Here is a 23,410-nt window from a genome sequence, read left to right on the forward strand (position 1 = left end):
AGTAGCGTGGATTTTATTCAAACAAAACAATTAAAGGCTCCCTGTTTTGCTGTCCGTCTTTAACTCTGGACGAGATTCCTTTAGTGGCGGCGGGCGCCTCTTTTATCTGTAATACAATAGAATGAATCATGAACCAAAATGTCCTTTTGCATTAGGTCATGTTTTAATCATCAGGCCACGGCAACAATCGGCCGCGATATTTTTACGCTACCAGGACACACATCACCAAAGTCTACCTGCAACATGAATTACACCCAAAATAGTTGAGATTCAGCTGGGCTTTTTCAAACTGGCTCCAATGAATTATTCATCCCCCAAAAAAACCAAAAACAACACCGGGAGTGCCGAGGCTCCGTTTGGAAAGGTGATGGAGGATTTGGCTTTGAACTACAATGTGGTAAAGAAATATATTTGTATTTTTTCCCCAGCCATATCCATCAGCTGCTAGCTAGTGTTTAAGTGATATTAATGCTGGCGTGCGCCTTCTGGGCTTGAAATCTATTTTCAAGCGAGTTGCTTATCCGCTTTCATTTGAAACTATTCCGATGCGCACGCCACTGATGTAATATCGCTGCATTTGGCGCTGGCCGGCTGGCTGGCTGGCTGGCTGGCTGGCTGGCTAGCTGGCTGGCTGGCTGGCTGGCTAGCTGGCTGGCTGGCTGGCTGCCTGCCTTGCGGTGCTGAAGCACAACTTGCACACAGATCAAATGCAAAAAAAATGACATCGCTGAGCCATTAGATGCCATCATCAGCAAAAAACCCCAAAAGAATTGAATCGAATGCCCTGAATGCGTTGTGCGTGTTTCCAAACAGGAGGTGATCAAACACCTCGAAAAGGTCCCAATTTAGCTGAATTGCAACGTCGCTCGCTCGTCACAAAGCTTGAATGTTTGTGCGTGTCACTCTGCTATTTTTCCTCTCAAATAACGTCTTGTCACCGTGCCAAGCGGTTCAAAGCGGCACACATCGAGGTAAATCCCATCTAGGGTTGTCACGTCCGCGATAGCCGACGTCCGCCACAAAAAGGAATAACAACCAAACGGCGTGGAGCAGGCCTTGCTTTTCAATGTTATTTGCCGGCGGCCATTTCACTTGGAAGTAGCCATTACAATTTCCAAGATATCCTTTTCATTGAGCTCCTCTCAGCTCATCAGTACGCCACTAATACATAAATGTGTTTTTCGAAACACGGCAAGGGCCGCGTGCGCGTTCACGTTGCTTGTAAAGAGTCGGCGAAGGTGAAAGCAAACAATCCAACTTGTTATTGTCTCCTGATCCCTTGGCAGTGGCCAGCGCCAGCATCCCAGGAAGTGCACTTGATCCTGACATTTGTTTAACATTCATTTTTTTCCCTCACTATTGTTTGAACATGTCCACCTGCTTCTCCATCTGTCTTTTTTTTTCCCCCTCTTCTTTTTCATGATTAGAAATATGAAACGTGTCACGGAGGCAAACACCGGCGCGGAGTGTCGAGGCAGATAAGCCTCTCTGGATTCTCTGCCACTGTCGGAACAGGCGGCACCTCGAAAAAGTACTTAGTGGCGGATCAAGCGGCCGTGACGCCGTAAATATATCGATATTTTTACAAGCGCTGACCGTCGGAGACTTTCAGTGGGTTCTCGCCGGGGGTTTTGTCCCAACATATCGACACACGTCAAAGGCTGCCGGCCGGCGTAAGAGCCATTAGCGCCGAAGCTCGCCCGCCCGCCCGCCCGCCCGCCCGGCGGCAGCAGCACGCTGTGTCGGGTCCTCGGCTCGGAACTCGTGAAAATCTTTCCGCCGAGTCTTGATTGGGCCTTTGCTAGGCCACGCCCTCTCAGAATCACTCCATTTGCTCTTTTGGTTGAACTATAAAGATGTGCGCTCATTTGCGTAGTCCATTCATATATTGGAATTGATGGCATTTGATTCTGCCACATTTCTATCTTGTGCGTATGGCCACGCCCACGCCCACTTCCAGTGCATCACAAAAAAACGGAATCATCTATTTGTTTGGAAGTGATGAGGATGCAAAGCAAGCAAGGCACCACTGTGGAGGATTTGGGAAGGTTGCTGCTGCTGTTTTGGCTAGCAAAAGAGTTGAAATTGACATGAAGAGATGTAAATCCGGTCGGTGCCTGTTGGTTTGCTTTTTTTTGTCTCGATGGGAAAGCAAAGTGTCTGGTTGGAGGGAGGGAGGGAGGGAGGGAGGGAGGGAGGCGAGGCTTTTCATTTCTTTGTCACACCTGGCAGTGGTCAAATCTTGTCATCTTGTGCTGCTGACAGGAGGTGTCTCAAAGAATAGAGAACGCAAACGATGGCTTTGGATTTTTGTCCAGCCTCCCTACGTCACTCACACTCACCGTATACGCTTGAATCTCTACCAAATTCGTCTCTTCAGCTAATTAGCCTGCTCCGGACCACGTTGGCAGGCGGCAAAAAACAAGTATGGATGGGACGTTTTCATAGCCCAAAATAATGTTCATGAAAAACCATTGAAATGAATGTTATGCGGCAAAGGCCCAATTTCACAATATAGTTTGCGCAAAGTCGTGCAAAAAGTATCATTACGATCATCCTAATCATAATTTTATGGGGGAAAAAAAGTCATTTTACTATGATAGCATATTTGCCAAGTGTACCGGTCGGTTCAGACCCCTGAGGTGCATTGGAGTGCCGCTCGCTCGCTCGCTCGCTCGCACTTTGGGAATCCTCCAATGTTTGCTATGTTCTCCAAAGTTGTTGCGTGCAATTTTTTTTTTTCTGCATGACATTATGGACACTGCGGCCTGGTCAGCGAGCACAGGGCTGGGGGGGGGGGGTTCCTCCCTCTTTTTTTTTTTTTTGTTCTCCTCTTCACATTGCCACCTCCAGCTGTCACACAGAGGGACAATAGAGGAGAGGTGGGGGTGCTCTCTGAATGGAAAAAATAAACTGGAGAGCCCCCCCCCCGACACTCCAAGCGCCACCTCCTCCCCCCTCCCCAAAGACTCGTCATCTGCATTTGACAGGACCCCTGTTCTCCTCTCTTCACCGCCCCTTTTCTTTCTCTGTACTCTCCATAATCCCCCTCTCTCTCTCTCTCTCTCTCTCTCTCTCTCTCTCTCTCTCTCTCTCTCTCTCTCTCTCTCTCTGCTAAGTGCAGCTGTTGCTCCTCATTGGAGAGCTCTTTTTCCCCATTTTTTTTTTTTTTTTTTTTAACACGCTGATTGCTAATTAGGATAGCATTTTAGCTGCAAATGTGCACTTTTTCTCGTAGGCAGATGTTGGGCCCAACGTGCATTGACAAAGGAGGGCTAGCGGGTTTCAAGTGTGCTGGGACGGAACAAAGCAACAAAGTACTTTAGTGGATTTATTTTTAAATGATGCCTGTACTTTTCTCCAACATTTTTAAGGAAACCCCAGAATGACATATTTGTTCAACAATTAACATTACATGGTCCAATGGCAACACTTAAGCATGGTTAGAAAATTGTGCAAGATGTGTGCAATAATTGTATAGATTTGGGACCAAATTGTAACATAGGAGGTAGTGGTAGATGTTGGCTAACAGTCATTTGTGGTGAAGCTCCTCCTCCATCTGAAAAACGACTAAATGAGCTTTTTCACATCATCGGCGCTGTGAGAACCTTTAGCTAGCGCTTAAACAGCAACGTGCCATCTAATATCATTTTTAGAATTTTATAGCAAGTAAGTTTATTAATAAGGAAACATCGGTACTGCATGTAAATGATGGTAAAAAAAATCATTTCATCTTCTTCCTTATGGAACGGTAGTATCTGTCCTTCTGCATGAGTATAGCATGTCGGTACTTTGAACCCCTCAAATCCCCCAAAGTGGAAAAAAGAAAAAAAAAAGGCGCCACTTTTGAGGAATCGAGCGCTTCCCCGGAAAAAAAAAAAAAACCCAAGGAGAAGCCTGAGAAAACAGCGCAGCAAACACAGAGACCCCCGCTTGCTCAACAAATGAGCGACGAGCCCCTGTGTCCATTCACCCCGCTCCCCCTACTCGCACCCCCCCCATCCACCCACCTCGGCCCGCAAGCCTATTAGCCAGGCATCGCTCCTCCGACATTCACCTCGACAACATGTGGAGGCGTCACCATGGCAACCGCTGCATATGACATGTGCGAGCGACAGAGTGGGGGCTGAATATAAGGAGGGGCTCAGCCTTAACTAGAAAAAGAAAAAAAAAAAGATCGAGGCGAGAGAAGAGGGAGCTCAGCACCTCCCAGTCTCTTTTCACCAGGACGGCGGCGGTCGGTGCTGAATGGACTCGCTCTTCGGGGGCTTCTGCACATTCTTCCGCGGCTCGGAAAATCAGGCGGGCATATCCCGCATTCTTCTCCCCTTTTTCTAATACCCCCCTTCTTTTCTCGCTCCTTTGTTGAGACCCTCGCTGGGGAACTTTTTTTGGGGGGGGGGGGGGTGCCGCCGGTGGGGGTTAGGGAGTGGGCGGCCCGGGGACGCATAAACGCACCTCGTAGCCGCCACCGGCGTCAGTGTGTAGTAAGCGCGCGCCTCTGGAATACAAGAAGACGCCGGCGGCGTCCATCCTGCCCACCGAGATGCATTGGGGTAATTATTTTTTGGTGTATTCCGATTGTCGTGTGTGAAATTTTGCATCCCGCTGAGGAACGATGCTGAAAAACTTGTGAACGTCACGTTGTGTTGGTGCCATTCCTGGTGATCATCCCTGAGCCCCACCACCACCACAATTTATTTTGGCTTGTGCAAAATGCAAGCATTCTTTTTTGAATAACAAATCCGCATAGCAGGGACTTCAACTCCATTGTTGCTTATCTTCCATGGAATGAAGTCAAAGGACCCAAATTCTGAATTTTGGCTCGGTGGGATCAATCGTTGCCGACGATGAATCCAAATTCATTGTCGTGAATAAAAATAACTTTCCAGAGTATTGGAGTATACGTTGTGCGACATTGCCGTAGATCTTTTTTTCCACACAACCCCCCCCCCCCCCTCTCCCATTTTGGTGTGAGTCAACACACCACAGCCTGACCTTTCCTCTCCCTTCTTTGAATAATCCAAAGCAGTCCCTCCCCCCCTCCAAAAAAATCCATCTGGCCCGGATCTTTTTCTCTCAATTGACAAATTTAACAGGGCCAAGCGCGAGAGAGGGATGTGCTTTTATCCATTCGATTGGGTTTTTACACGAGCGACGTGGTTAAATGTTGAGGCCTCCTGAACTTTGAAAGCTTTTCAGCCGTGCATCCTCTTTGACATCCGGTCGGCGCGCCCCCCCTTCTAGAAGCCGAAAACGTTCAGTCTAATGCAGTCTTGATCAAATATTAGTCGATGGTGAAAAAAATCAAATAAAATACATTTGGAACTCATTCCCCTAAAAATATGAAGCAGCATACCCCCTCTAGGGAAAAAGATACAACCAAGCAAAATCATTGAGAAGATTTCAAACATTTGGAGACGTCATCCAGAGCCCCCGAATCTGGACTATTAAAGCATTCAGTCTAATGTCATTTTTCGCCACGCACCCCCTCAGAAAGGAACCCATGAGGATGCATCTTTTAGGCTATTCTTCCAAATCCAAATTTCCATTTCAGCGGCTTGCTTTTTGTCCAAATAATGAGAGGTCTTGCTCTCTTTTCTTTTCTTTGATTTGCCACCATTGAGTCCCCGACATCATGTGTGTATTTGTGATGATGTCAGACAGAGTTTGAATAGAATCAATTCCATTTCATGTGCGCTTCATAATTTGTGATTTATCTGTCGTCCAGGCAAAAGAGTGGACCAATTTTGCTCCATTTTTAAAATACACCAAAAGGAGTTTCAGTGAAACAATTGTATGTTTGTGCTCATTCCTATTTGTGTGTTACTAGCGCTGCGCTCGCCCGCCCGCCCGCTCGCTCGCTCGCTCGCTGACTGCATCTGGCCTTCTTTTTGCTCGTAAACTTTGCGGAAGCATCTGCCCTGTCCGTGCGTGCGCTCCGTCCATTCTGACTCCGAGTCTGCTCTGTGCTTATTTAACCTTTTCAAAAGAAAAAAATCACCGAGCATTGTACGTTTAGAATGACGAGCTCCTCGTATGAAAGCAGCTGCGGTGTTCATCTTAAGACCTTGTGCGCTTGCTTTCTGTTTTTATTAGAGAAAAAAATTTGAAAAGCACAATCCCTGGCTAAACAATTTTGTATGTCAAAACTTTTTTTTTCTTTTTTTTTTTTTTTTTAATCCGTACTTCTGCTTGCTTCAACAAGCTAATCCAGCCAGGAGCTAATTAAAATCGCAGGCTTTTAGGCTGCCGACCTCCCTCTATGCAGCTGCACAGCGCCTGGCCCGGCCCGGCCCGGCCCGGCTGGGGTTGGGGGGCTTGTCTGAATGCACATTATGAGCTGGGGTTGATGGACCGAGCCGGACAATCTCATTTTTGTTCCAAAAGAGAAGCCTTTAAGGATGACATTGATAATGGCATGCTGTAGGCATGTCCAGGTTAAATGCTTCTGGCCTCGTATAGCAAGCAGTTCCTTTTTTTCCATTTTTTTTTTTTTAAATGCAAGCAAAATGCTTTTGTTTGGCTAAATATGAAGCAGTTGCCTGCCCAGCCCTGCTTCAAATCTTGGCTACAAAGTTTTATTAGGTTTTTGAAATGGGCCACAGGTTGTCTACCTGTGCTTTGCTGTGTTGCGCTGTGCTGCGCTGCGCTGCCGCTGGGCTGTTTTGACCCCCCCACCCCCTCTTTGTGTGTCCCCGGCAGAGGGGCAGCCTGGACCACATCCCGGTGGTGAAAGAGACCCGGGTGGAGTCGGGTCAGCTGGCGGTTCTGTCGGTGCTGTGCGTGCTCTTCATCCTGGTGGTGCTGGCCGTGTCGGCCATCTTCTTCTGCGTGCGCCAGCGCTCCCACCTGCGCATGAAGGAGAAACTCTCCGGTTTGGGCACTGACACCAGCAGCGATGCCACGGCAACCTATCAGGTTTGGAGACGCCCCCTCTTGCGCTCGCCGTCGGCCAATCGGGAGCCGCCGTTTTCCACTTCTAATCTGCCATTGGAGACACACGCACACGCACGCACGCACGCACACACACACACACACACTCAGCCTCATTTTTGTCCACGATTTTCAATTGAATTCCCTTTTCGAGTCAAAATATGTGACTACGTCAATTCAATTCACTTATTTTCAAGTCATGGTCAAATTTAAAAAAAAAAAAGAAGAAAAGCAATCAAAACTGGTGAAGTGCTTCAAGGCAAACGCATTGAATTTCAAAATTAAATACAACTAAATTGTACTTGGGTTGTGAATGAAAATGTCTGCCTTCCATAATTTAACGTTCACAAGGGAGAATTACTTCTAGCAGTAAGAGCACCAATCAGTCTCCATACATACAAAGAGAAAAAAAATAAACGAAATGAAATTGCAAAATTGCCAGCAGAAAAGTGTGTGTGTGTGTGTGTGTGTGTGTGTGTGTGTGTGTGTGTGTGTGTGTGTGTGTGTGTGTGTGTGTGCGCGTGTGTGCGTGTGTGCGTGTGTGCGTGTGCGCGTGTGCGCGTGTGCGCGTGTGCGCGTGTGTGTGTGTGTTCTATTGTATTGTCCCAATGCACGCCACTGTGCCCTACGCCTTTGGCGGCGGCCAAGGAAAATATTGATTGCTGGGGCTCAGCTGGGCACATTTAGCTTGTTACCATTTGAATATTTCATCAGGTTTAAGGCTGATGAAGTCCAAGGTTTTTTCATCACAACCGACCGAGGATGATGTTTTCTTTGAAATCGCTATTCTCCACGACAAATCGTTGATGTTTGCGTCGTCATACGTCACATCCCGACCGAGTAAGGCAGTGAGATTAATACAGTAACGATAAAATAATCGAAGAAAGTAATAATAGTCATTTTTTACATTTGATCTTTGCCTTGCTATTGCAACCTGTTAGCATGTCAGTGGCATCTCGCATTGTTTGTTAGCACGAAGCCCATCAGACCTTGCTGAGGCAAAGCTATGTCCACTTAGCTTAGTCCAAATGGCCAAAGTGTGGATTCTTGTGTCCTCCTGTTGCCATTCTCACTTTGAAAAGTGCTTTGCGGTCGCTCATGAAAAGCCGCTCGTATCTCCCCTCTGCATCCAACTGTGGTAGAGAAAGAAGTCGAATGAATTACGAGGTGGACTTGGATGTTGCCCCAAGGCCAAGGCTCGGAGCGCCGCTTCATGACTCCAATCATTAAAGTCTTGACGGTGCTTCCAGGAGCAGGGCTTAGCGGGCCCTGCAACCCTCGGGGAAATATCACGTTGATAGATCAGTCAGCAGATAGCGCGTGGCCTCCCTCCGCTCTTATTGAGCATGGAAATGAATTCGAAAGGAAGTGTCTGGCCCAAACGCTACATGATGCTTTTTACAGATTGTGGTGACTTGAACAGATAAGAAATGAGACGTCGTGTCAGACATAGAATCAAATGGAATAAGCTTTTATTACTCGGGCAATGGGGAAATTACGTTTTTTTTTTTTACACTCAGTATATTGGTGAGTGAAGGCACACAAGAATACTAATAACAAAAAAATTGGACAAATAGATCTTCAAAATGGCCTGTCTTCGTATTCTAACTGCACCATCCGAAAAAAAAAGAAAAAAGCTGAGTCACTTGAAAAGTTGTAATCTTGATAAAAGTAGGGGGAAGCATTTTTTTGTTGGCACACACACACACACACACACACACACAGCAGAGATATCTATCTATCTATCTATCTATCTATCTATCTATCTATCTATCTAGCTACCCATCAGTATATCATGCATGAATGCATCCCAGTCACTCCTGACTGGTTATTTGAATGATGGATGATCTCCGCTGCTTTGTTTTGGGGGAAAGGTTCCTTCATCCATCTTTGAAATGTCTGATTTGTTTGACAAAAGTGCCATATTGTTTTTCTTTTTGAAGAATCCCACAATCGGCACCCTGCTTCTTACGATCGAGGGGCCGTTCCACTTTTACGGCAGCAAATTAGAGACTAATAACATGAAATAATCAATCAATCATCCGCAAATATCTTGCATAATGCATCAAGCACTGAGTGACACGGAATCAATAGCGTCTCCACGCACGCAGGTGCGAATGGCTAAGTAGCGTCGACATGAGGGAGGGAGGGAGGGAGGGAGGGAGGGAGGGAGGGAGGGAGGGAGGGAGGGAGGGAGGGAGGGAGGGGACATACATACATACGTAGGTACTAGGTTAGGCGCTCACGAGTCAATGTCACGACCGCAGGCAATTTGATTTCTTCTTTTTGTGCCGGGATAGGAGCTGTGTCGCCAGCGTATGGCCGTCCGGGCGTCGGAGCGTCCGGAGACCCTGCGCCACTCGCGCCTCAACAGCGTGTCGTCCCAGTTCAGCGACGGCCCCGGGGCCGGCAGCCCGTCCACGCGCAGCAGCACCTCCTCCTGGTGCGAGGAGCCCGTGCTGTCCAACATGGACATCTCCACAGGTCACATGATACTGGTGAGCGATGAGATCTTTTTACGCCAAGACAGAATGTTGCTATGGAGACAAACGAACGAGGACGAGATGAAAGCCATTTGGGGGGTTTGGCATGTCAATCGTTCAGACCATTGAAGTGGTCTGACATGCTCATTTTGAAATCTCATTTTCTCATTGGGGTGTTTGTAATTCTTCCTTTGGGGTGGAAATAAGCATTTCCTTCCACACAATGGATTGTTTTAATTTTGCAGCCCGAGCTTGATAAAGAGACGGACGGACGGATAGATAGATGCCTGGCAGGGTTTCCATTCATGGCGGACGCATTCATCACACGCCACGTCGGCCTATCGTATAGACACACACATACATATATATATGTGTGTATACGCACGTATATAGCGGGCGGGGGGGGGGAACCTGTAATGAACCAGAAGGAATGTGAGTAATGCCTTGTAGCGCCGCTAATAGATGGCTTTTTCTTACACTCGTCAAGTCTCCCCTTTGAACGCGGCGGCAACAATAGTGCTCACAACGCTGCTGTGAATCATTTGGAGGAGGCCAAGTGTCCTCTTACTACTCTTGGCCTAGGCTTCTCCTTCTGTCCTTTAGTTCAAAAGTCCAAATTAGAAATTGGAGTCCATATCGGTCAACGAATTTATTGTAAGCTGCGAATTGAGAATTCACTTGGTATGATCCATCGATTTTTATGTGGGTGCGCTATTGCTTTTGAAAGCCAATTGTTTGGGGATGTCTGGGTTTTGGCTCTCACAAGGGTCTCTCCTTAAGATTCCGCCATCATCTCCCGTCAAACCATGTGTGTGATTGCCTTCTTATCGCTCATCTCGGGGCCTATATTTGCCCTTCTCATCTCATCTCATCTCATCTCATCTCATCTCTGCGTCGCTATTTGAAGCCGTGCCGTGCCGTGCCGTGCCGTGCCGTGTGGAGAGGGCTGATGATGAATACGCAACGTTCCAAAGCTCACACTCGCACTGCAAAGAAGAAAAAAAAAAGCTTTTAGAGTGAAATTGGAAGCCTCTTTGTGCTGAGTCATCAGCTTGTTGTTTATTTGGAACTACTTCAACACACCCTTTGCTATTTTGCATACTGGAGTCCCAGAGAACAATAGCCACAATGGCTACTTAGTTTTCCCTCTACTCCATTGTGGTGTACGGCAGATTTAAAATAATAATTATTCTTGCTTTTTGAAGTGTTTCAAATGTACACTGGTGCCTTCATTTCCAAGTTTGACGTAAAGGTAAGAAAACAAATCCACATTGTTTCAGAAAGGACCTCAGTACCTCCGTTCAGCACCACGGACAGCGCCAAAGAGCCAGCCTTTAACACGGCACCAACTCAAAGGTGCCATGAAGCAATTATTGGAGGGAAACAGCTCATTTAATTCAACAAATATGACCGGACTCACTTGCGCGCTATTAAAGAAGGGTGTGTGAGGCCTACTTTTCCCACTTGTGCTTTATCACGTCATCAATTGTTTGAATTTGGTGTTACCTGTTGCGTGCCGTCCGCCTTCATCCCCGTTTCACCTAGCGGCCGAGGCTGCTTATGGGATTAGACATTGTTTCCCTGACATCTGGGCCTCCCCCATCCCAAATCCCCCTGATTGGCACACCTAATCCTCCCCTCATTCGCTAAAGCTCGTCTGCGCAATAAGCCGCGCTCCCGCCGGGAGCTCGCCGCCTTGATAAGGGGGCCCGGCCCGGCCCGGCCCGGCCCAGCAGAAACAGCCAGAAATATGAACGTCGAAGGCAATCGATTCAGCATGTCGTTTGAATGGAATGAGATGCACTTGGGGGAAGATGTGATGCTGCTCTGGATGCAACATGACAGGTCACAGACAGGCAGTGATGGAAAAAGGGCTCCATTTTTTTTTTTTACTCGCGTAAAAAAGCACTTTACCATTCAGAAGGCAGGCAGGCAGGCAGGCAGGCAGGAGACTTGCGTAGTCAGGAACAAATAAAAAAATAGGCTGAGCGTGAAGCACTTCTTGCTTCCTCATTTTCTTTCAAATGTACACACAATGTTTAAGACAATTGTGTGCTGCCCGCTAGTGGGCAATTCTAGTAGAATTACATGCCTCTTGCAAACGTTCTTTGAGGAAAAAAAGCGTTCGAAAGATCACACGCACACAGACACACGCGTGGTTTTCTCGACAACATGCAAATACTGAGAAAATATGGATTATTTTCTCGCGTGAAACGAAAATCTCCCGGCAATTCCATGACTGCCGTTAAAAGGTAGAGCTGGAACACACTGTGCTGTCCCGACATTAATCACAGCGCTTGATTTTAGGACCTCGGTGGCACTAGTTTGCATAGCTAACAATAAACTTTGATTCCCATCATTAGTTCCATTTGTAAGGCCTGCTGAATTCATTAGCCATCAAAGGCTAATTACCCATTGTGTGCTGGACCAGGCCTATCTGTGATTAGCATCTATGCGACGTTTGGCTTTTTTTTTTTTTTTTTTTTTTACACTCCACAAAGATGTGCTTTAGCAGTTGACAGACAGCGCATACTCTAACAATGAAGGCGCTCGCTCCTCTTACCTACGCCACTTTTTAATATGGGATAAACCCGCAGCGCGTGTGGCTATCACTTTCATTGTATCAGCCAGCTGATCCCTGACATCAGTTTATGAGTCTGTAATCTTCCGCCCCGCACAATAGCCGCCTAAACCATTTAACCCCCGTCGGGAGGCGGGCTCCATGATACAGGGCAGAAAAGGTGCCTGCCTGCTTAAAAAAAAAAAAAAAAAAAAAGCCTCGACTTGCCAGCTACATCCTCTAAGCTCCCCAAGACTTGCCCTGATTTGGGAGTATACACACACACACACACACACACACACACGGAGCGCGCCCCCGCTTCTTTTTTTTGCCATCTTTGTCTCTCAAGCGAATTCAATTTTGTCCTCTGCGAGCGAGCGAGCGAGCGACGGCTTGAACGCACACAATCTTATCAGTGGCGGCGCAAGCGGTAAAGGCCTCACTGAAACACGCCTGGAGTATTTCCACAGCCGACAAACCTCTCGGGACTCTTAATTGTGTTCTTCACCCCCTCCCCTTCAAAGTCCAAAATATTAGCCCGTCTGGACTCCTTCCAAGCTCAAACTCTTGTTTTCTCCTCAGTCGTACATGGAGGACCACTTGAAGAACAAGAACCGTCTGGAGCGCGAGTGGGAGGCCCTGTGCTCGTACCAGGCCGAACCGGGCACCTGCAGCGTGGCGCGGAGCGAGCCGAGCACCAGGAAGAACCGCTCGGACGCTGCGCTAGCGTGTGAGTGCTACCTTCTTTACGTTCAGGCATGACGCTAATGGTGTGAAAGGGAATCCCGAACAATCCTCAGGTGCTCGGTCCCTCCAAAAGAGTCCTTGGCTAGTTATGTAGCGATTGTAATCCCCAGCACAACCATCGCTGTCTATTTTCCTACTGCGGCGTGTTCCAAAATGTTGAGGCCAATTACTTGATGCCAAGTAGCGGTTGGCTACTTGATTTTTTTTTTGGGAGTAACTGTCAATCACCCATGACACAAACACCCACTCTCGACCGGAACGGCCGAGATTAGAAGCTTGGCCGCCGTCACTCAAGGCGACGCCGCGTTCAACGGGAACAGCGAGGACTTGAGGGACCTTCTCTTATTGGAGAGAGGTGGAGAGATTTGCGTGTGATGATGAAAGAGTGATGAAAGCGCTCTTCTTCTTCTCCATTTCATTTTGCCAGCGCCATTGGGACGTGTGGGGAAATACGCTAATGAATGATGCGTCCTTGTTCCAGATGATCATTCCAGAATCACCTTGAAAGCTGAGAATAACCACAGCGGCTCCGATTACATCAACGCCAGTCCAATCGTGAGTCGCGTTCAATCGTTCTGTTTTCCAGCTCCTATCTGCTCTTTCTGTGTTTGCTTTGTCATCGATTTAAGAGAGAGTAAGCATTGATTTTTTTCCCTTTTTTTGCGCAACTCGTGGATCCGTCGGTGCTTTGAGATAACCTTTTTTTCTTCTTCTGTACAAAAGTAACAAAAGAGACGCATCTTTTGTTACAAGCAAATACATCTCCGGATATATCCGAAAGTATGCGGGAGAGAGCTGAGGCTATTTTTTTTTTATTTTTTTTTCCTCCCCCCCCGTCCCCCTTCCAGCACATTTGTGATTTCCCCCGAGGCTCCTGCATCAAAAGCAACAGGAAGCTATGCATTTCAAATACACTAGCCGCAATTTTCCCAACAGATAAACGAGGGAGCTGCGCTAAAAGCTCAATACGCCTCTCAAACAAACAATCATGCTATGCTGTATGTGCTCTCATGTTGGATGCGCGTCGCAACATTTTGGAGGCTTGCAAGTGGGCGAGGAAGTGGCAGGACACGGGCGGGCAGGAGGGAGGGAAGAGTGGGCGGATGAAAGGAGGGTAATTACTCCACAATAGGGACCCCCGGCTGTGTCTAGCAAAACTGATAATTACGTCTGTCAATGTGGCTTCTTCCTCTTCGTTAGCTCCGAGGCAGCGGTGTCCGAGCAAAAAGAATGGGGCTACTTCATAGAAGCTAAGTTAAGGGGCACTCCGCACGCAACCTTGCTGCGCTTTCGCATGCGGCACAAAAGTCAGGTGTCTTTGTGATAGAAAGGCGCCAGGCCATCATGGCAAAGCCGCCCTCCTGCATTTTTCGGGAGCCCAAGGAGAACGACCTCCGGCGCTCGCGCTTGTCATAATCGCCTCGTAACAACGGCAGCGAGGACGGGCAAAAAAAAACGCAGGACCGCTCTTTCATGTTGGCCTTTTAGTATTCCGGCGGCGGCGGCGGCGGCGGCAGCGGCAGCGGCAGCGGCAGCAGCAGCGCGTCTGTGTCCTTGAGATTGGCAAAACCAAACAGCGGCGCTCGCATTCATTCGCCTTTCATTTCAGCGAGGGGGAGGCGCCCCCGCCCCTCCCCTCCCCGGTCCTCCTCTAAGCAAAAACCATGGGAGGAATCTTAACCAGGAAGCATGAAAAGAAAAGAAAAAAAAGTTTTGCTGAAGTACAACAATGTTCCTTCTTGCACGCGTGTGATGTTTAAGGACGTGTACAAGATTTGTTTTGTTCTTTTCAACGTCAAGATAAGTGATGCTGCCTTTACGGATCCCTCATTTGGATGCAAGGCGAAGCTTTCAAAAGTGAAAATGAGACCAAATATTTCAGTGAGCGCTTTGAAGCCCCCACACGGCGTGACACTGCCTTTTCTCCCTCCCAGATGGACCACGACCCTCGCAACCCCACTTACATCGCCTCGCAGGGCCCGCTTCCCTCCACCGTGGCCGACTTCTGGCAGGTAAGTCTCGTCCCATCACTCAAAGTGATTTGTTTCTTCGGCCGTGAGGTTTCGGCATAAACGCATCAGAGGTGGGGGGGGGGGATGAGACATCTGGGTTACGGGTTCTTTGCTTTGCGACGGGAGCGCTCGGCGGGGGATCGGCAAGCCCCGCCGAGCGCCTCTCGTGTATTATTCCCGCTAAAAATATTGACTCAACTGTATTTTTAACAAGCGCCATGCTTTAAACAATGCTTAACACTCTTCTCAAAGTGACAAACAGTCGGGCGGGCTTCCGTGGCCCAATTTCCATTTAAGACAGACAAAAGGCGCAAGTTTTTGGGAAACAAAATAACAATCTGCCGGATGTGTGACTTTGCCGCTGGACTCTGTTGCCAACCAAACCAGTAGCACCTAGCCATCCTCTCAGATGATATCATCAGTTCACCTGCACCATTTTAAAGATAATCTTAGCTTATTCAAGCTCAAGCAGGCAAAGAAATTGCTCAAGCTATTGTTGGCGCTAGCTAAACCAGCAGCGCTAATTGAGGCCTGAAAAGAAACAAATGGCGTCCTCAGGTGGGCAAGGCAGACGCAGCAGATACCAAGTGACAAACAAACGCACTTTGCCAATAACGAGGCTAATGCATTCCGTTAATCACGAGCCGCTGTTAAACACAGCCGTCCGGCCGTCCGTCCGCCCGCTTGCGCACTAAATGATGCATGCTGGCCAAACGGCGTCCCCGTGTGTTAATAAGACGCCCACTGTAGTCATTAGCCGGAGCGTGGCGTGACGGGAGCGAGCGGCACGGCAGCCGGCCCGGCCCCTTTCGCCGTCCGACGTCAAAGTTTTCTCAAAAGTTGGGGACTTTTCATGGCCGACAATCGGCTCGCAGTTAATTAACAACACAATCGCTTGCTAGCTTTTAACTGCAAAGTGCATCCTAATTGTGCGGGAAGGGTTTGGGTTGGGTTTTTTTTCTACACCCCCCCTTTCTCTATTCAAACATGTTGAGTGGCTCGAATCAAACACTGATAATTGTTTGGTATTTGTTTTGTTCCTTTTTCGTGCCAGTTGCCAATCTATTATAGATGCTCAGCCATGAACCCGACGTCGCACTTTTTCCAATGACGTAGGTGGGAGGGGAAAAAGAACAACAACAAAATGGTGTTTTCTCCCTTCTGAGCAAAAGCCAGTCAATCATGTGTTAATACGGCAAGGGAGCAAATCATTCATGTCAGACAGTGATTCGGTGCTAATAAAGGGCCTCTAAAGAGTTATTCAAAACATTGAAAAATTCCAAAAAGGAAAAACATCTGTGTAGATATTTGCTAAAGGTAGTGTGCTAAAGGATCCCATTTGCCTTAACGGTCGCCGTGGGCTGGCTGGCTGGCTGGCTGGCTGGCTGGCTGGCTGGCTGGCTGGCGTGCGTTCGTGCGTGCGTGCGTGTTTCTCCCGAGCGCGCATTACACTTATGCACGATGCTTTATTGGTGCCACCTGGACCCGGATTAAGAAATCCATTTGATGGGGAATATTGTCAGCCTTGAACAATGGCGTCTCCCTCCCTCCCTCCCTCCCTCCCGCTGCAGATGGTGTGGGAGAGCGGCTGCGTGGTGGTGCTCATGCTCACCCCCGTCTCCGAGAACGGCGTCAAGCAGTGCCACCGCTACTGGCCGGACGAGGGCTCCGACGTCTACCACTTCTACGAGGTACGCGTCTTTTTCAACTTCAGCGCACGCTTGTCCTCGGCGTTAACGGCCGGCGGTGCGCACGCAGGTCAACCTGGTTTCCGAGCACATCTGGTGCGAGGACTTCCTGGTCCGAAGCTTCTACCTGAAGAACCTGCACACCAATGAGACGCGCACCGTCACGCAGTTCCACTTCCTCTCCTGGATGGATCACGGTGTCCCCAGCTCGGCGCGTACCCTCTTGGACTTCCGCAGGTACTGTAGCGTGGCCACCTTTGACCTCATGGCCGTTCAGCTCGTTCACCCCCTCCCTCCCTTCTTTTTTTCCCCTTCGCTGGCTCTAACAAGGTTTCTCTCCTATCCCCCCTAGTTTGGGATGTGTCATTATTTTGTTTCGACTCAGAACAGATTTTTTTTTTTTCTCTGAAACGTTTGTTAATGATACCAGATTTTTTTCTAAACAAAGATGCTTTTGAAATTTTGGGTGATTTTTTGGGGGAAATCTAACAACCTTGCTGTCCCCGCATCCCCCCCACCTCCCCCCTCGATGCAGCAACTTAACAGCCCCGCACTGCCTGGCTTGGCTTGGGAAGAGAACACCTCATTCAAAGAGCCAATTAAACGAGTGGCGCCTGACTAAAAATGCTTGGCGTTTGTTAGCGAGCGGATAACCTCGCCCGAGCTCCCCGCGTGGAGGGACAACAAATGAGAATGGATGCATCAGATTTGGGGATGGATGTGTGTGTGTGTGTGTGTGTGTGTGTGTGTGTGTGTGTGTGTGTGTGTGTGTGTGTGTGTGTGTGTGTGTGCGTGCGTGCGTGCGTGCGTGCGTGCGTGCGTGCGTGCGTGCGTGTGTGCGTGTGCGTGTGCGTGCGCGTGCGTGTGCGTGTGTGTGTGTGTGTGTCCCCATGCTTGTTAATGCAAAGTGGAGGGGATGGCGTTCTCTTTGCCATCTATGCCCCTCCTTCCAATGAGCTTGTATGCATTAGAGTGCACTTTTTTTTTCCCATCTGTGTGTGTGTGTGTGTGTGTGTGTATTTTTGTTGAGGTTTGGGCCGTATTTTGCGGTTGCCAGTGTCATTTTTGTGATGTTGCAGCTAGTAATATGAGCCCAGTTGCATAGTCACAAAAGTGATCATTGGAAACTGTGTCTCCTCAGCCAGGCCTGCGCACAACCTGACTCTCTCTCTCTCTCTCTCTCTCTCGCTCTCTCTTTCTCACTCGCTCGCCCTCCACTCCTTGCTATCTCGACCCTCTGGCTTTATTTGCATGGGACGTTTGGGCCGTCCTTGTGCTGCCCTCTTTGTCATCACATGGTATCATGTGAATTCCATTTTTTCAAGAATAAATATGTACCTGGGATAGAATGTCTGGATTGTCAAGACCTGATCATTGTTGTGAAAGATGAAAATATTTCATAGCCACCAACACTTAATCAGTGTTCAATAACCTACTTTCTTTTTTTCTTTGTCTTCTTCTATTCCAGAAAGGTTAACAAGTGCTACCGAGGTCGATCTTGCCCCATTATTGTTCACTGCAGGCAAGTATTGCAAGCACATCAAAGACACAAACATTCAATTTGAAATTCCACTTTTGTTTTTCTTATTTTGGAGGGAGGGAGGGAGGAAGGGAGGGACATGTTGACAGTGCACGGCAGGCTTAAAAAGTTGTCCCGCCTGAGCACTTTTACGCTGTGAAGTCATGCATGCGTAGCGGCCCGACGTGGATTAATGAAGCCACCGTACCCCCCCCCCCCCCCCCCCCCCCCCACCCCCCTTCCTTTATGGAAGAGATGTGCACGCCTTGTTTGCAATTAACATGCAGTGCCGCTGAATGGCCAGGGGGCACAAAGGGAGGCTTTTCAACACACTATCTCTGGAGAGAGAGAGGAAAAAAAGCAAGGCCCTCCAAAATAAAAAAAATAAAAAAGCTGTTCTTCACACCGCCCCTGGTCTCTCAACCTTCTCCTGTGCTCCCGAGGTGCACCATTTGAAAAGCCTTTGTCCTCTGGTGGAGAGCCTCCCCCTCAACTCAACTCTCCCCCAGCTCCCCCTTTGACATTGCCTGCCCAGACCACACATGCAAGATTATGAAGGCCAAAAAATCTCAAGCATGATATTCACGCCGGGCTGCGTTGGCTGTGTCCGCCGTCCGTCTCTGAATCAAGTGTGTCCTCCTTCCTTGTCTTTGTCTCACCGCAGCGACGGCGCTGGCAGGAGTGGCACTTACATTCTGATTGACATGGTCCTCAACCGGATGGCAAAAGGTAAACGCTTGGCTTTTTCCACTCCCTGCTCGCGTTGCCATAGCAACACGTCGCTTTCCCATAGAGGCTCTCGGTGATGCGTCGGAGGGGGAACAAAAGCCCCCAGCTCGCAAATGAGAAATCAAGGGGACCAAAAAAAAAAGAAAGAAGCCATTTGAACATTAGTAATTTAGTAGTCATTTGTGCTGCTGTCACGCCGTATCGACCTGCATCACAATTGCCGCATGAATTTAGATGGCGCATGCATGCCAATGAAACTGAATTCGTTTGCGGTTTGAACATTAATGTTTCATAGAAGCAATGTGTTCATTGGATTATTATTTTTTCCCCTTGATTTTTCAGCGGCCGCGTTATTGTCTTAGGGTTGCCATTTGCACGGACCGAGCCTTGCCGGCAAAAAGCAAATTCCTAATTGCGCACCATGACAGAAAAGCAATTACAACAGAGAAGTCTTCATTTCCCAGTCTAAATTTATATCATAAAAAATACATCAGATTGAACTCATAACCTTTTGATTAAAAACACCTTTGATGAAACATGATCAAATACATATTATTGTTGGTGAAACGATGATTATATATTTTTTAAAAATGGTCCACATTTTAGTTTGTACTGGTTGCTAATACAGTTGACATCCATATGCACCAATAAAAAAATTCTGGCATACATTTTGTACAAAATATTGCAATCGAGAGAAAACTAACATATAAACGAACACCAGGGGGCAGTACTGCAGTAATATTATCGAAGAGGCGCCTTGTCAAGATGGTGGTGACGTGACATTCAAAATGGATTTTGCTTCTATTGTGGATGTCGGCCGACCCCCAAAGGTCAATCTGTGTCAATTTGACGATCCCCCCCTCCCATAGCTCCGCTTGCCCTCCGACCTTTGCCTTCTCAACTTTGCCCTCTCCCCAACTCAAAATGGCCGCTCATTAGAAAAGGTCACGTCCGCGGCTGGATCTTGGAGCGTCCCTCGTAGTCGGTGGCGATGAAAGGCGCTCGGCGAGTCGTGCAGACAGCATGGCGGCGCGCCCTCCCCCCCCCGATATTTGATCAAGACGCACGCGTCGGCAGGCCGTCGTCCAAACCTTTCCGGCGATGAATGCAATCATTTACAATTGGCCTTGCGTGGAAAAAGAGGAGCCGGACAGATGTGAGCTGGATTAGCCAGCTTTGAAGCGCTTCCAATGTGGTGCGTGTGCGTTGCAGGTGCTAAAGAGATTGATATTGCCGCTACCCTGGAGCACTTGAGAGACCAGAGAGCCGGAATGGTCCACACAAAGGTAAGACCCCCGTCCCGTCCCATCCCGCCCCGCCCCACCCCGCCCCGTCCCTCTTCCAAGCCTTTGAGCTCAAGTGCTTGTGGGGAAGGGTGGGTCAGATGAAAAGAAAATACGCCTCTATTGTTTGATACAAAGAAAGTTTTATTGGATGCCAGCAACAATTTTTTTGCTCTAACAGTCAAGTATGAGCGAATAAGCCCTGCTTTTACTCCAATTTGAAGTTATTTTACAAGTAAAGTTGACGAGAGGAGAGATCCCAATAAAAGCCGTGTGCTATTTTGCACTGAAGCAGCTTTCCTTTCATAAGATCATGAGATGAGCATGTCAACAAGCTGAGCTTGGCCATTTTGGTTTGAGGCCACCATTTCAGGGTGCTCACAGACGAACCATGTCCGACGATGGGGAGGGCTGAACTGCCAGCCCAACTAGCCGAGCCTAGCCCTAAAACAGCGCCACCCAAAATCCAGGCAGGCAGAGACAGATGGCTTGATACTTCTGACAAGTTCAAAAATAGACAAATGTGATCGGCCACCGGCGGCTGCCGCATATCGATCTCCCTTTGGGCCTCGCTGTGTGTTGACACATCTAAAGGCCTGCACACTCCTACGCTGCTTTTTTTTTTTTTTCTCCCCTCCCCCTGAGCCTGGGGAGTGAAAGAGTGCAAAACAGCAGCAGCGGCAGCGGCGGCTCTGTGGGGTGGGGTGGGTTGGGGGGGGGGGGCAACATCAATCACGCTGTTGCTTTGCTCTCGAGGGGAAAAGCAACAAAAGACAAACAAAAGCGAAGCCGCCCGGCCAGGCTAGCTCACCTGCGTGGCTACAAATACTCTCTTTCTTCACATATGCTGCGGCGGCCTCTTGTCTTCCGTCCCCACCCAGGAGCAGTTTGAGTTTGCGCTGACAGCCGTGGCCGAGGAGGTGAACGCCATCCTCAAAGCCATGCCTCAATGAGTTGACTGCGCACCTCTCCTCTCCTGTCTCTCCTCTCCTCTTATTCATCTGCTTCCTCAAGATGTCTCTCTTTAGATCTAGATTCATCCATATATATAGATATAGATGAGCACTCTTATTGGGTGCGCGGGCCGCAGTGGCCAAAGATTGCGTTCAGGTACGAGCAGTCATCAAGTCAGTCGATGAATCAACGGTAGGGACCCGAATGCACCCTTTTCGTGCCACTGGCGAGCCTTGACGTCATGTCGAGTGAACACTTCTAGAGATGTAAAGAAATATATACGTATATATTTAAAAAGAATCAAACATATACACTTGTATGGATACGTACAGTTGACTGTATGGATTGAAATATTGTGTGAGAGTCCGAGAGGCCATTATTTTTGGAACAATTCCAGCAAGCAATTAGCAGGGAAGCGACAAACAAGAACACATCTCCGACCGACTCTTCTTTATTTTTCAAACCATTTTACCTTGCCGAGCATTGGCGTAAATATGGACGTGCTAAAAAGTCGACTCGCAATACAACTGCATCCATCCGTCCGTCCATCGCTGGTGGACACCGCGTGACCACGAATAAGAAGGAGAAGTAGCGTCTTGTCCTGTTATGGCTAGGAAGTGCTCTGCTAGTAACGTGCTTGTTGTATTTGTGTATTGCGGATGCATTGTGCTATGCTGTGCAACATGACAATGATATGACTTGGAAGCTCTTGCGTCTCTCTCTGCGCTAACCTTCATTGATAGTAAAGGTCAATTAAAAGCCAAACTGTCCTGTCTTTTTTCCACGTTCTCCAGTCCCAATGCAAGCAAAATGCAGAGTGATGCAAGACAAGTCCCATTTCCAAAATGCTCATTCATTTTGTCGTTGCTCTTACTTAACACACGAGGGAGGAGGCTTCAGTCGTTAGCTATGACTTCACACCCGTCGCAGAAGATTAATTAGTAGTGGGGCCATCCCCGAGTGTTTGTGCTTGTTTGGAAAAGTGCCTGGGATGGAGAAAAAAAAGCCCAGCGTGTGCGTTTTGTCGCTCGCTGAAAGGCGAGCAGATCGGCACGACCGAGCCTTCGTGTCGCTCCGAGGCCTGGCCTGGCCTGGCCTGGCCTGGCCTGGCCTGGCCTGGCCTGGTCTAGCACTGTGCAATTGTCAAAGCCAGATTGATTTCTTTTGCTCGGCTGAGGGTGCGACACTTTATTGCGTCATTGTTGCCGATAAACGCGTCGTGACGGGATGGAGGGAAAATGGCGGAGTCGGTCGGTCGGCCTGCAATCGGCGGGCCACGCGGGCTCAGACGAGTACGAGGCTGGAAACGACAGTGCATCAAAGGGATGACAATGTCGTCACCTTTTAGCTGATTGGCTGTGGGAGTGGTGGTTGCTGTTGCTAGGCAACTGTTACTAGGACCGTTGCCATGTCAGCGGCTCACCAGGAAAAACATTTGCTCGTATGCTGAAAAGGGCCACCCGGTGGCTATCTTGCCACACCTGCGCACTGACCGCAGTCCGCAGCCTTTTTCTTTTTTTTCCCACCATGCAGGTGGGTCGGTTGACGACACTTTCTGCTTTAAAATGACGGCCTGGAGGCAATGCGCGTGGAACACGGCACGTGACTCGGACAGAGCTGGGTTCGAACCATCCACTTGTTTCCATGCCAAGAAGAATGAGTGATGGAGCCAGACATTTGACAAATGTTATCTGAGGTGCTTGGAAAAACAATCACAGCTCCGACATCTGATAATAAACAAACAAAAAAAAAATTGGGCTAGAAATAAATGAGCTGTACAAAAAAACAAAAAACTTTAACATTAGCCTACACTTACATCATATCGTTAGATATAAGTTAAAAGAAGTAAAAGAGCGATTTAATTTGATTGTTTTCATTCTAAAACAAAAATTGAATCTATAGCGAGAAACAAAAGTACAACGACGCGTATATTCGTTTTGGATTCCCGGAATTTGACCATAAGATAGCAAAAGTGTACCGTGTGTCGCCCTCTGCTGGTCAGTATGAGAAATGACGCATATGTATTCGTTTTGGGTTCCCGGAATTTGACCATAAGATAGCAAAAGTGTACCGTGTGTCGCCCTCTGCGGGTCAGTATGAGAAATGCTCCCGTTGATCAATTCCGGGAATCCCAAACAAAAATACGAGCCGTTTCTTGATTTGTATGTAGTGCTGTATTATAGTTTTGGTTAGGAATAAAAATAGAAACTCAATCTTTCTTAGTTTTGGTTAGAAATAATAAAAATAGAAAGTCAATCTTTCTTTCTTTCTTCCCATCTTTCCAAGCAACGCAAAGTTGTATGTATGCTTGCATTGCAACTGTTCAACGACAATTAAAAGAAGTTCCAAAATTGAAACAGAGTTCTTGATTATTCCACTTGATTATTGTACTTTATTTTGATTCACAGCAAGCGACAACAACAATTAGATTGAATTTGTGCAAGAATGAGCAACTGTGACCCAATCGAGGTGTGCAAGGTGACTTGAGGGGCGGGCAAG

The 23,410-nt window shown here is 48.1% G+C and overlaps 1 protein-coding gene across 3 annotated transcripts in view; it reads left to right on the forward strand.

Annotated features, from left to right (window-relative positions):
* ptprn2 (protein tyrosine phosphatase receptor type N2) overlaps window positions 1-21,676 on the forward strand; it is a 59,222-nt gene extending 37,546 nt beyond the window's left edge. The window contains exons 12-22 of one of the 3 annotated variants that reach the window (XM_049749973.2): window positions 6,706-6,921; window positions 9,237-9,434; window positions 12,562-12,709; window positions 13,208-13,281; window positions 14,661-14,738; window positions 16,310-16,429; window positions 16,497-16,663; window positions 17,895-17,948; window positions 18,610-18,674; window positions 19,887-19,960; window positions 20,839-21,676. In XM_049749973.2, the coding sequence (XP_049605930.1) occupies window positions 6,706-6,921; window positions 9,237-9,434; window positions 12,562-12,709; window positions 13,208-13,281; window positions 14,661-14,738; window positions 16,310-16,429; window positions 16,497-16,663; window positions 17,895-17,948; window positions 18,610-18,674; window positions 19,887-19,960; window positions 20,839-20,910 (1,266 nt within the window). In that variant the 3' untranslated portion in view covers window positions 20,911-21,676. Of the gene's footprint in view, window positions 1-6,705; window positions 6,922-9,236; window positions 9,435-12,561; window positions 12,710-13,153; window positions 13,282-14,660; window positions 14,739-16,309; window positions 16,430-16,496; window positions 16,664-17,894; window positions 17,949-18,609; window positions 18,675-19,886; window positions 19,961-20,838 lie in introns of those variants that run through there. The other 2 variants (XM_049749975.2, XM_068648771.1) reach the window with 2 other exon arrangements.
* Window positions 21,677-23,410: the final 1,734 nt, after the last annotated feature.

Source organism: Syngnathus scovelli, chromosome 18 (genome assembly GCF_024217435.2).
Source record: "Syngnathus scovelli strain Florida chromosome 18, RoL_Ssco_1.2, whole genome shotgun sequence".
Classification (NCBI taxonomy): domain Eukaryota; kingdom Metazoa; phylum Chordata; class Actinopteri; order Syngnathiformes; family Syngnathidae; genus Syngnathus; species Syngnathus scovelli.